Raw genomic sequence first — 12,845 nt, 5'->3', positions numbered from 1 at the left:
TTGTATATCTTTTTATACCTTAGATATCTAGAAGAAATTGACTGAGAATCAAGTTCGACTTGCATTTACAATGAATATGAGCATTTTCTTAGGCGGTGAAATCTTGAATGATGTTCAAGAATGTGAATTAAGTCCTATTATTATTGGCAACAAGACAAAGTCCTTTATAGTCATTTGTTTAAGATAAGTTATATGGGCTTGTTGTGTGTTATACTCCTGGATTCGGTCTGCTGGTGTTTCAAACCTTCGATTTGAGTCTTCTGAATACTGAGCACCATTTCAGCCTGTTTACTGTATCCATGTATATTATTGCACTTGACGGTGTTAACTCTTCTCTGAGAGTTATACTTCATTATATTTCAGAAAATCATGCAAAAGGGAAACATATCTGCTGCCTGGTTGAAGACTATAGTTGTGCTGTAGTGCTTTGTACAGAATAAACAGCATTACAAAATGATTTTGTTATTACTGCTATTATTATTTTACCACCAGTCTGCACTTAACTGTTTCTTTGTTTTGCTTTTGTTAAAGATGCACATTTGTCACATGGAAGCAGAACTTATCGCCACATTTAAATAACAGAAATGTGCAGGTCATAAAAAATTGTTAATGTTTTAAAATGTCAAAAAAGCCTTCAAAGTTTTTATTAATGCAAATTATATACATTTTATTTATTTTGATTCTGGGTTGCAAAATGACACAAACCTTAAAGATCAATGAAGTGTTAACTGACATCTTAATCAGTTAAATGCAATCCATTCCTCTGATGTTTTAGATATATTTGCTAATCTGATGTTAATTGTTGAGAACGTGCAACCAAGAGTAGATGAATGAATTTGATTTGAAAACACTTAAACATTCAAGTTTAAACACAGATGTTTAAATTCACATTAAAGGGATAGTTCACCCAAAAATGCAAATTCTGACATTACTCGCTCACTCTCATGTTGTTACAAACCTGCACACATTTCTTTGTTCCGATCAACATGAACATATTTTGAACATATCTTGAGGAATGTTTGAAACCAAACTGCTCATGAGCCCCATTCACTTCCACAGTAGGAAAAAAGAATACTATAGAAGCGAATGGGGCTCACGATCAGCCCGGTTACAAACTCAAAATATCCTCCCTCGTGTTCATCAATACAAAGAAACTCATACAGGTCTACAACAACATGAAAGTGAGAAAATGATGACAGAATTTTCATTTTTGGGTGAATTATCCCTTTAACTTTGTACAAGTCATTACAACTTAATATTTTAAATATTGACTATTGATGAGTTGCTTAAAAGTTAAGCAAATTCAACTTGATTTTTTGAGTTAATTTTTCATTTACAACAGTGAGTTGAAGTGACTTGCACAGCCAGTTTAAATAAACTTAATAGATTTAAAGGGATAGTTAGCCCCCCCCCCCAAAAAAAAATGTTGTCATCGTTTACTCACCCTTAAGTTGTTACAACCCTGTATTCATCTCTCCGTTCTGCTGAACACAAATTAATATATTTAAACAAAAAATATATAATAAATATATAAACAAAAAATTAACCAAATAGATCTGGGGCACCATTCACTTCCACGTTATAATTTTTTCTTCAATGCGCCCCAGATCTTCTTGGTTATAAACATTTTGGTGTTTAGCATAACAGAAAAATGTATACAGATTACAACATGAGTGCGATCATTTTTGGGTAAATCATCTTATTAAAACAGCAAATAATAAATTTTTACAGTGCATAAACCATTTTTACTTTACTTGGTTAGATATTTTTGATTTCCCATACCCGGACTCCCAAAATAACGGCTGTGTTTCTTTTTGTTTTACATTTATAACATATTTACAAATGTTTCCCTGCAACTAGTTCCTCAGAGATGCTACCAAAAATATCAACACAAAAAAGTTATTGACACTCAAAACTTTTTGCAATGTATTGTACATTGTGTGAAGGCTGCTGTAAAAATGGTTGTGTTTTGTAGGAAGGTGCAATTAAAATGGCACACGATCAGGATCTCAAGCAGTTGACACATTTTCAGGAGGAGAGTAATATGTTTAGCTACAGGCATTGTTGAAAATAATTTAAAGAGATAGTTCACCCCTTAAAAATTTTATTCTGTCATCATTTATTCACCCTCAAGTCAACTGCATGATTCCCATTTATGATTCATTTCCAGTTTAATAAAACATGAGGGTGAATAAATGATTTAAGTGAACTATCCCTTTAATACAGGCAAAATATAACTAAGGCTTTATATACAAAGATCTTCACGTTCACATCTGACAAATTAGTGTCCCTGTGTACAACATCTTGTCCAGTTAAATTAAATAATAATAATAATTAAACAGTGTAAACATTAACATCACATTCATATCAGTTTGCTTTAGAATCGCAGCAAGACAAAGACATATGATGTCAAACTACTACTATTAGACATTACACACAAAACTTTGGGCTCTACTAAGTATGAAAAGCATATCTGGCGTCCGACAGGCAGCGTTTATGCAGACGATTCACAAAATGCAATGCAGTAATACTTCAAAAAGTCCCACATTAAGAGATTTTTGAGTGTTCTCAACATGAGTGTCTTCTTTACTTTTAGCCTTTACCAGAGACGACAGCTTTTCCTGGCTGAGTTTTTTAGTGGAAACCATCTTTTAGATCCATGAAAACTACAAGTTTAGCTCCAGCTTAGTGTGTGGATATATATGACAAAACTGTTTATACTTTATCCTGTAAACATCAAAAGACGTAAAATGGAAACATTGATAAAATGATCAAAGGTGCAAAGCATAGGCCTTTAGATTTGGCAATGACAAAGGCATCTTTCCCTAAAGCTTTTTCTTTCTTCCGCCATCTTTTGTTTTGGGTAAAATGGATTGCCATGCATTTCAGTCGACATTCTCAGGTTCAAAAAAAGTTGTTCTTGACAAAGAAGTGTGTTTATCGCTTGATCACAGAAATAGAAAGGAAAAAGTATGTCATATATGAATCGTCTTCATAGGGCCTGATTCCAACCTAATGCACAGCAAAAATGAGAAACACTATCAGGCTGGACACTCCAGTTGATCATTTAAGGAATATAAAAGATGATTCCAGTTGTTCCAAAATAGACAATATGATACAGCAGTTTTTTTCCGGCGCTGGGTCAGTTATGGCAGCAGTTGGCAAAATAAGAGTCCTTCTTTTTCCCAAGGTCCACTCCCTTCTCCTCTGCGAGGACAACATAAAAAATCAGGACAAATTAGTTGATAAATTGTATTTTGGAAATATTCCAAGTAGAAAACTTAAAGGAAAACACCACCGTTTTTCAATATTTTACTATGTTCTTACCTCAATTTAGACAAATTAATACATACCTATATTTTATCAATGCGTGCACTTAATCTTTGTAGATAAAACATGCCGATTTTTTTAAGCAGATAAAAAAATGAGAATTATATTGTATGGCGGAAGAGCACTCAGTAACATCTTCACTCCTGACTACTCCCCCTCTCGATTCAAACTTCCGGCAATATTACTGCGCCCGAGGTCGAAGTGCTGCAAACTAAGTGTAGCAATATAGTTCTCATAGTTTTATTTTGTGCCACCATACTTACTTGTGTAACTACTCATGTAACAGTCTTTAAATAGGGAAAACATGGAAGTGTTTGGTGGCTTCTAAATTCATCCTTGTTTGGATCCTGGGGAATGAGTGGGGCTGGGCTGAGTGCTAACACATTCATGACGTGCTGTACAAAGATTAGGTGCACGCATTGAAAAAAGATAGACATGTATTAATTTGTCTAAGTTGAGGTAAGAACATAGTAAAATATTGAAAAACTGTGATGTTTTCCTTTAAGGAATAAAAGGAAAAGAATGAGTACATTTTGTGTAATTTATTTAAACCGTATCACATACATACATTATCTTTGCTCGACATCTGACTCATCTTCATCCATGTTCGACAATTCCCATATATTCTCATGTAATTTCCATGGAAAATTTTCAAAATTCCCAGAATTTCACAACCGTGTTTTTTAATTATTAGTTTCTAACCCTTTGTAAATCCTAATCTTTGGCTTAACGACAAAGACAGGGTGACGTGGGAGCTAGGAAGTATATCACTATCTGATGATACAAAGATGGCGTTACAAGGACATAGGAAGTATGGCAAGGGAGACGCAGCGTCTCATTCCCTTCTCAGGGAACAACAGTTACATACGTAACCCGAGACGTTTTCATGTGTCAAACACAACTATGCAATAAAGCATTTTGGTATGAATCAACATTCACATACAGAAGATATAAGCATTTAAAGCAAACAGTTTAGCACGTGTGCTTATAAAGTCTAGAACACTACACAGGGAATAATATGGATTTTGTTCCAGAAAACTTCTTGCATAAAATAGCACTTTCAATGACCTGTATCTATGTATGTACATTTTCAAAAACTTCCCAGGGCCTTGATTTTTTTTTACCCAAATTCACAAACTTTCAAGGACCCGTGGGAACCCTGATACAAACTCATTTTAACAGCACTGACCTATTCGATCTAAATAAAACAAATAAAGGGAAAAATAATGTTATTAGTAATAAACTTGGGGAGACCTTACGTATCATATTTCTTTTATGGGCACTTCCCCAAAAAAGCACACCCATACATCAATCAGCATGAGAGCGAGAACCGAGAACGCTAGATGTCATAGGCATCACTTTACGCGACAGCTTTGTTTTAAATCAAGACTCAACAATTGCACGAAAGAAGAAGTGTGTTTTGGATATAAAAAGAAGTAAGCCAGCATTATGGAAACAATGGATATAGTTTGTTTATCCGGGGAAGCAGTGGAGTTTTGCGTGCGTGTTAAATGCTGGACTTCGCTGAAAAGTCCCAAACGAATCATGAGTTGCATGCGGTAAGACTTCTGTGTTATGTTGGAAATCGCTCCTCACGTGGCACCTCTTTTATAAATCTTATAAAACTTCAGAGATATGAAGGATGTAATACTACTCCATGGGGGGGTTTCCCAGACAGGGATTAGACTAGTCCTAGACTAAAATAAATGTAAGAGCTGTCCAAACTGAAAACAACTTGCACTAACATATCTTAAAATATATCATTCCCCTTTCAAAATGCACACAGATAATGTTTTTAGTAAGGCATGTTTGTTAATACTAGTTATATTTCATAATTAAACTAAGGCCTAGTCCTGGCTTAAGCTAATCTCTTTTTGGGAAACAACCCCCTTATGTACTAAAGCTTAACATGAGATAAGCAGAAACAGCATGCATTATGGGAACTTTAAAAGACAAAGATTAAATGCGTTCTTACTAGATCTTGTATTTATATTTTTTACCCAATCTGGCATCTTTGAGTATGGCATTTCCATTCATTACGTGTCTGTAAAACTCCTAACATGCGTACTTTCACACAAAATTCACACGTTTTATGAGGTTCACAGTGGCTCGCTTCCTTGTCTCGATTTATACACCATAACTGTGTTCTGTACTCATATACAATTTGTTGCAGACACATAGCATAAAGTGGGAAACTACAGGGACGGAGTTCTGAATATGTCCTAATCCACCTATTGCGCAATGGTTGTCATTTTCAAAATACCCACCTTGCATAAACTCCAAAGCACAGTTACTGAAGTCCTCGGCAACCTTCTGAAACACCTCATCTGTAAAAAAAAAATACAAGCGATATGAGAAGTGAAACTTGATACCTAACTGTTGGTCACGCACAAGTAGTGCTTAGTAGAGCAGATATACAGTGAAAGTATCACTTACCAACATTCTTTCCTGTTTTGCTTGAGGTCTCAAAATGTTGTGCACCTATTTCTGCAAATAAAAGCTTTTGATTATTTGACTTTATTGATAACTTTAAGTACTATGAAAATGACAAACGGACACATTTGTGCTTACCATCTACAAAGTCTTGTACATCATGATAGTCCACTTGTCGTGTACTTCGGTCAGCCTCAATGACGTCACTTTTGGTACCGCACAAATATATCTTGCAGTGCTGAAAGAGATGATGATTGGAAAATGAAACTTAATTGTTAGGCACCACGTGAAGTGTCGCATGCAACCCATTTAGCTGTGATTTATTCACGATACAACATTAGCATCAACTACCTTATTGCTTTTATAATTGGCGTTAAAGGGGACATATCACTAAAATCCGACCTTTTCCATGTTTAAAGGATCAGTCCATTTTCCCAAAAGAAAAATCCAGACAATTCACCCACCACCATGCCACCCAAAATGTATGTTTTTTGAGGAAAACATTGCAGGATTTTTCTCATTTTAATGGACTTCAATAGAGCCCAACACCCAACACTTAACTCAACACTTAACAGTTTTTTTCAACGGAGTTTCAAAGGACTATAAACGATCCCAAACAAGGCATAAGGGTCTTATCTAGCAAAACGATTGTCATTTTTGACAAGAAAAATAAAAAATATACACTTCCAAACCACAACTTCTCGTCTAGGTCCGGTCCTGAAAGCGTCAGCATGACCTCACACAATACGTCATGACGTCAAGAGGTCACAGAGGACGAACACGAAACTCCGCCCCAGTGTTTACAAGTGTGTTGAAAGAGGACCGCTCCGACGTTGTTGTATGTTGAATGATACTAATTAATGTCTTTGTGTCAGTTTATTGTTTAAAATGGTCCGCAAATGTGCGTTTTATATATGTAACACGTGACCTCCCAACGTCACTACAAATTTACGTTAGGTCACGCTGGACCGGCCCTAGACGAAAAGCTGTGGTTCAAAAGTGCATATCTTCAATTTTTCTTGACAAAAATAAAAATCGCCCCGCTAGACAAGACCCTTGTGCCTCGTTTGGGATCGTTTGTGGTTCTTTGAAACTCCGTTGGAAAAAAACTGTTACGTGTTGAGTTAAGTGTCAAGTGTTGGTGTCCATTAAAGTCCACCAAAATGAGAAAAATCCTGCAATGTTTTCCCCAACAAACACAACTTCCTCTCGACTGAACAAAGAAAGACATCAACACCCCGGACGACATGTGGTGAGCAAATCATCTGGATTTTTCCCCCAAGAAAATTGACCACTCCTTTAAGTGCTACAATTGGTTCCCCAGCGCTTCCTTCAACCCAGAAAATGTGTAAACCCAGTAACTTAGTCCTGATAAAACATTCTCTGCAAGCATGTGAAAAAAATAGCGCATTGACATCTGGCTCTCCCTGCGATGTCAGAAGGGAATAATATCATTATATCACAATGTCATTTAGTGCAGAGATCGGCCCACCTGCACCCCAAAGGACACACCCAAAAACCGCACACCTCCGCTCACACCCACAAAGTGACAATCTAAACATGCCACAATAAATAATCGGTGGGGTACCCCGAGCCAAAACTTCACACACGCACTCTGGAGACACCAAACATTTATTCCACATCCCAAAAAAAATCCTGTGAAATGTCCCCTTTAAAACACAATAAAATCTTGTTATGACGATGTATGTCACGACTGTAGTATGACTAAATTAATTAATACTATCCATATTCATACTTTATAGTACCTACTGTTTTAACGGTCGATGAGTAGCTACTTCATCTTATTCAGTACCTACTGTCACAGTATGCGATTTTGGGTGTGATTTTAAAGGGAACATTTCACAAGACCTCCTTTAAGATGTAAAAAAATCTTTGGTGTCCCCAGAGCACGCATGTAAAGCCCCAGCTCAAAACACCACACAGATCATCCATTACAACATGTTAAAATTGCCACTTTGTAGGTGTGAGCAAAAATGTGCTGTTTTTGGGTGTGCCCTTTAAAATGCAAACGAGCTGATCTCTGCACTAAATAGCAGTGCTGTGGTGCAGATTAAAGGGAGATATTATCCCCTTCTGACATCACAAGGGGAGCAAAATGTCAATGACCAATTTTTTCACATGCTTGCAGAGTTACTGGGTTGATCTTTTTCACATTTTCTAGGTTGATAATAGCACCCAATAGGGGACCCAGTTATAGCACTTAAACATGAAAAAAGTCAGATTTAAGTTTAGCTGCAGTTGACACAAAATTATTTTTGTAACAACCTGATTTGCATCAAAATCCTCATTTTTGTAAATAACAAAACTTACTTTACCTCTTCACAGCTCTGTAACTCCTTCACCCAAAACCTGGCCCTTTCAAAACTACTGCTGTCAGTCAAGTCTTAAAAAAGGACATTTCAATAGACAGAGATAGTTGAGACATAATTTCTTTTAAGCAAGCACACAAACTGCTTGTACAGCATATGAGCCATTACTTGCTAGACTATAGATTTCTTAAGGAAGTTCAGCAACATTCATATGCACGAGTGATATACCGTAACAGACGAGAGCAGCGCGGGCTCCTCTGTAGTAGATTCTGCTCATGGCCTCGTAACGCTCAGATCCAGCAGTGTCCTGAAATTAGGAGCATCAAAGTTTCATTTCAATTACATGATCTTACTCAGTCAATATTAAAGATATCAAAGTTAGATTTTAACACAATGTTCTTTACATTATGTAGGATGATTTTATATATAAAACGGTAAATCTAAAAATGTCTTAAAGGGATACTCCAGTCAATTATCAAATTACTCCATGATTTACTCACACTCAAGCAATCTGACATATATATGCCCATCATCTTTCCGACAAGCACATTTGGAGTTATTTTAGTAAATGTCTTTGCTTTTCCAAGCTTTATAATGGGAGAAAACAAGGATCAGGAACAACTTCTGACTTTGAAGCCCAAAAAATCAATGCAATTTTGTAAGAAAAAGAAATGAATCAGATGAAGTCGTCGTCATCACGTCATGTCACACCAGCATGAAAACAGCCGCATCGCAGATGACGCCTCCTCTTCTTTGTTGGATAACTCCTCTCCTGGGGCATCATGGGATAGTGAAGTGTCCGTCACAACCAGAAGAAGTAGGTCATCCTGGTACTTTTCGCATATTGTTTTTGGAATACTACGTATTAGGACATACACCTCGCCTACTGCTTTTCTCTTACTATATTGTATGGAAGTAGGCAATTTCTTAGGGATTGTGTCTCAATCAGCTCCTGTGTTCAGTAGTACTGACCAGGGAGATGGACATTTTAAGGGCTGTCTCGATCGCAAATTCCTTCCAGTGCACTGGAACATTCGTTCCCTAAAAATTCCCACAATGCAACGGAAAAAACAGTGAGCATCTATGGTTCCTATGTTGCTTACTGGAAATCACGTGACCTTTTCTGAAGCTCTCCAACCGAAAATCGTGCAAGCCAACTCAATAAACTTGACAGAACGTTTATAAAGACGAACGTTTGTTTTAGTTTTGATATAAACACCGCTAGATAGAAAGGGACCACAATCTACTTTATATATATAAAATTAATTTTCCTTCAAAGTTATGCACGGATTTGTAAGATAATAATTTAAGTGTTTCTCATAATGGACTTCAACACGTGTTTAAAAGTTAAGTCAGAGAGATGTTGGTTTTGCCGGTTGTTGATGATTAACAGCTGTGAATGATCACAACGGGCTTAAAGGCAGGAATTATCTAAAAAAACTTTTGTACAAATTTGTTTAAACTGTCTTTATATACCAATACATAATTAAAATGTAAGTACTCTGAAAAAGAGAGTATAAAAATCGAGTGTCTGTAGACCTCTCACCACTATTTTAAACACAGCTCATTTTTCCAATAACTCCACCCCCTCCCTTCTGGGTTTCTTCTAAAGCCACGCCCCCAAAACACATGAACGCGCGATGCCGACCGGCTCTGCTGGGAGAAGCATTCGCCTCAGATGAGCGGAGAGGAAGGAGCGCGGTGCATGTAGTAACATCATGTCACAATCACATGTAATAATACACCTGACTTTATCACTATGAATAGAAACAAATAGGATGGCTTTTAGTACTCACCATTAAGTTAGCATATCGATACTGGTAAAGTTGAAAATATATTTGGTTTGATTAGGTAACAAACCGCTAGTTATGTTTATAAGACAAAGCTAAAAAATAAGATTGCATTGATACAAGTTTTTTCATGACCATCAGTTACACTGTGATGAAGGTGAATTTCGTGTTAGATTCATAACATAAACGGTGTTTTGCATGGAAGAGTTTCCGTGATGAAAGCATTGTTGACTCTGATGAGGACTACACTCCGGAGACAATACCGCTACCGCATCGTCGACTCGAGGAAAAGCCACGCGTTATTTACTCTCGTTTGATTTCTTCGTTTATTCCTTTATTTGCCTCATTTGCCTTCGCTGACTGCATATGCAGGTACTGTGAGTTCTGAATGCTCTTTCTCTGCCGTACTTTTGCTCTTCAGAGTGCCTCGTGCACGTTCAAATCAATCGGGTGTGCGCATGTGTGGGCAGATCCCGTAGCAACAGGGGTGGTACCACGGTCGCAAGAGAGAGTGATAGTCGCGCAAGCCAATCATTTGTTTCGTCCCGAATGGCTTTAATTAGCTGAGAGGTCTACAGACACTCAAGTTTTATACTCTCTTTTTCAGAGTACTTACATTTTAAAGGCGGAGTCCACGATGTTTGAAAAACGCTTTGGAAAAGGAGACGGGCCGACTACCAAAACACACTTATAGCCAATCAGAAGTAAGGAGCGTGTCTACTAACCGACATCCTTGCCGGGTTGCGTATGTGTGGGGCGGGTCTATCAACAGAAGGTCCAGATTCTATTGAGGTAGGGGCGTGTTTGTTTAGGTGATTTCAAATATCAACATTGGCTTTCAAACATCATGGACTCCGCCTTTAATTATGTATTGGAATATAAAGACAGTTTTTAAACAAATTTGTAAAAAAGTTTTTTAGATAATTCCTGCCTATCCTGCCTTTAAGACAGATATGCCTTCGGCTTTTTGATCGTCTATTATGTACTAGGCGATGACGTCACTACCTGCGAGAAACCTGACAAATCTCCAAGTCCCATGTAAACGCAGTTGTCTGCATAGCCGGTTTATTCTGTGCATGTAAACATACTCATTGTTACCGGAAGCTATAATTACAATTTATACAGTTTGAAATATGGATCTTTTTCTAACAATATTGCATTGATAACCCATAAAATTACCCATTGGAGGCGTGTGGATTACCTCTGTGAAGGATGAATGCACTTTTTTGGGGTTTGAAATCCGAAGTTGTTTCCTGATCCCTGTTTTCTACCATTATAAAGCTTGGAAAAGCAAGGACATTTACTTAAATAACTCCAAAAGTGTTCGTCTGAAAGATGATGGACAGATGTATCTCAGAATGAGTGTGAGCAAATCATGGGGTAATTGTGCTATTTGGCTGGAGTATCCCCTTAAAGCTGTGTTTTCACAGACTGGGTCACATTATATGGAAAGGTGAGGGATGACGTTCAGTAACAACACTTACCCATATTCCCAACGTGATCACCTTATCACCGACATTGAGGGCTTTGGCAACAAATGCAGCTCCTATAGTCTTGTTGAGACAAAAAAAATGAACACATTAGGCCTAGCTGCACTGCCTCAAGTTATCAAAACTGACAGCGATGGAGTGCAGCACTACCTGTGGAGCCGGTTTACGTGACAAGATCAGACATTACTGCTCATACAACCGAAAGTATACCTTGGTTTTAAAGGAATCGTTCACCCATATGTAAAAAATGTATACATGCTATGACTTCCATTCTTCAGTTGAACACCAATGAATAATTTTACATAAAATGCTGTCATGTTATCTCCTAAAATGGGGGGATAAAAAGATTGCTTTCACTTACAAAAAAAATCATTTTGATTCAGATGACATATATTAACCCACTGGAGCCAGTTGGATTACTTTAATGATGGATGGATGTGATATTCAATCTTTACAAAGTCAAATATCAATTGGGGATGGCATAAGGGTGTATAAATTGACGCATTTTCATATTTGGGTGAACTATTCCTTTAATTTGTGCCAAATCAACACACACATGTATGTACATAGACTTACATTCTGATATGGGCCCACAAGAAAGCGGCGATGTACATATCTCTCCACCAGACTGGTTTTGCCAACGCTCTCCTTGCCCAGCATGACCACTTTGGCATCCACACGCATGGCAGTCATGATTTTGGGTTTGTAAAAAAACTAAAAATAATGAAGAGATATGGGTTAATTGTTTATAGATTAACTAACATACTTGTACTAACGTACACAGGCACCTTTAGGGCCTATTACAACATTAAATATCTTGTGATTAAAAGTAATGACAGTGCTACTTTTATCAAATTTAACATGCTAAATAATACCACATTGCTAGCTTTTGCTAATAAAGCTAATTTAATACATCAAATAAAATGGTAGACAAATAAAACACAATTTCAAGTGTCTATATCTTTCACTTACCTGTGCTCCTGATGTATGTTGATCAGATTAAACAGTTCAAGTTTACAGGCAGATGAGTAGTGTAGATGGGTGGCTAAGGGTTGAGTTAGCAATCCATTGACAATTTGCAACAAAATCTATCGGTAATAAAATTAAAGACGATGTATGAGTACACGCGACTACTCGCTATACGCTTTAAACTGTACAAAAATAAAATACGTAGTTGTTTGTTGGACCTTTTCCCACCCTAAACCTAATACAGAGAGAAGCTTAGCTTTCAACATTACTAAATGCAGCACTGCTAGTCATCACAAGCTTTGTCTTCCCTATTATGTATAATAAAACTACAGTATAGCACCGGCCAGATGTTAGTCTGTGAAAGCGGAACCGTTGTGTGTGGATTCAACTGGAAAAAAATCTTGTGTGTGTATGTGCTTTCATGTTTATATAGTGGAGGATGTGACTTCAGTAAAAACAATTGCTGCGTCTCAAACCATAGTTTGCTACCTACACTAGTCGGC

At 37.1% G+C, this 12,845-nt stretch overlaps 1 protein-coding gene across 1 annotated transcript; it reads right to left on the bottom strand.

Annotated features, from left to right (window-relative positions):
- Nucleotides 1-1,913: 1,913 nt before the first annotated feature.
- On the bottom strand, nt 1,914-12,837 carry rab24 (RAB24, member RAS oncogene family). Its single transcript, XM_055180669.2, has 9 exons — nt 12,346-12,837; nt 11,950-12,087; nt 11,368-11,436; nt 8,322-8,400; nt 8,100-8,167; nt 5,902-6,001; nt 5,767-5,817; nt 5,598-5,657; nt 1,914-3,207 (listed from the first exon to the last, which is right to left on the bottom strand). The coding sequence occupies exons 2-9, from the start codon at nt 12,064-12,066 to the stop codon at nt 3,143-3,145; spliced, it is 609 nt and encodes a 202-aa protein (XP_055036644.1). The 5' UTR covers nt 12,067-12,087; nt 12,346-12,837; the 3' UTR covers nt 1,914-3,142.
- Between the last annotated feature and the right edge of the window lie 8 nt (nt 12,838-12,845).

This window comes from Misgurnus anguillicaudatus, chromosome 9, assembly GCF_027580225.2.
Source record: "Misgurnus anguillicaudatus chromosome 9, ASM2758022v2, whole genome shotgun sequence".
NCBI classification, from domain to species: domain Eukaryota; kingdom Metazoa; phylum Chordata; class Actinopteri; order Cypriniformes; family Cobitidae; genus Misgurnus; species Misgurnus anguillicaudatus.
The sequence above is the reverse complement of the archived record's forward strand: the minus strand, read 5'-3'. Positions and strand labels throughout refer to the sequence as shown.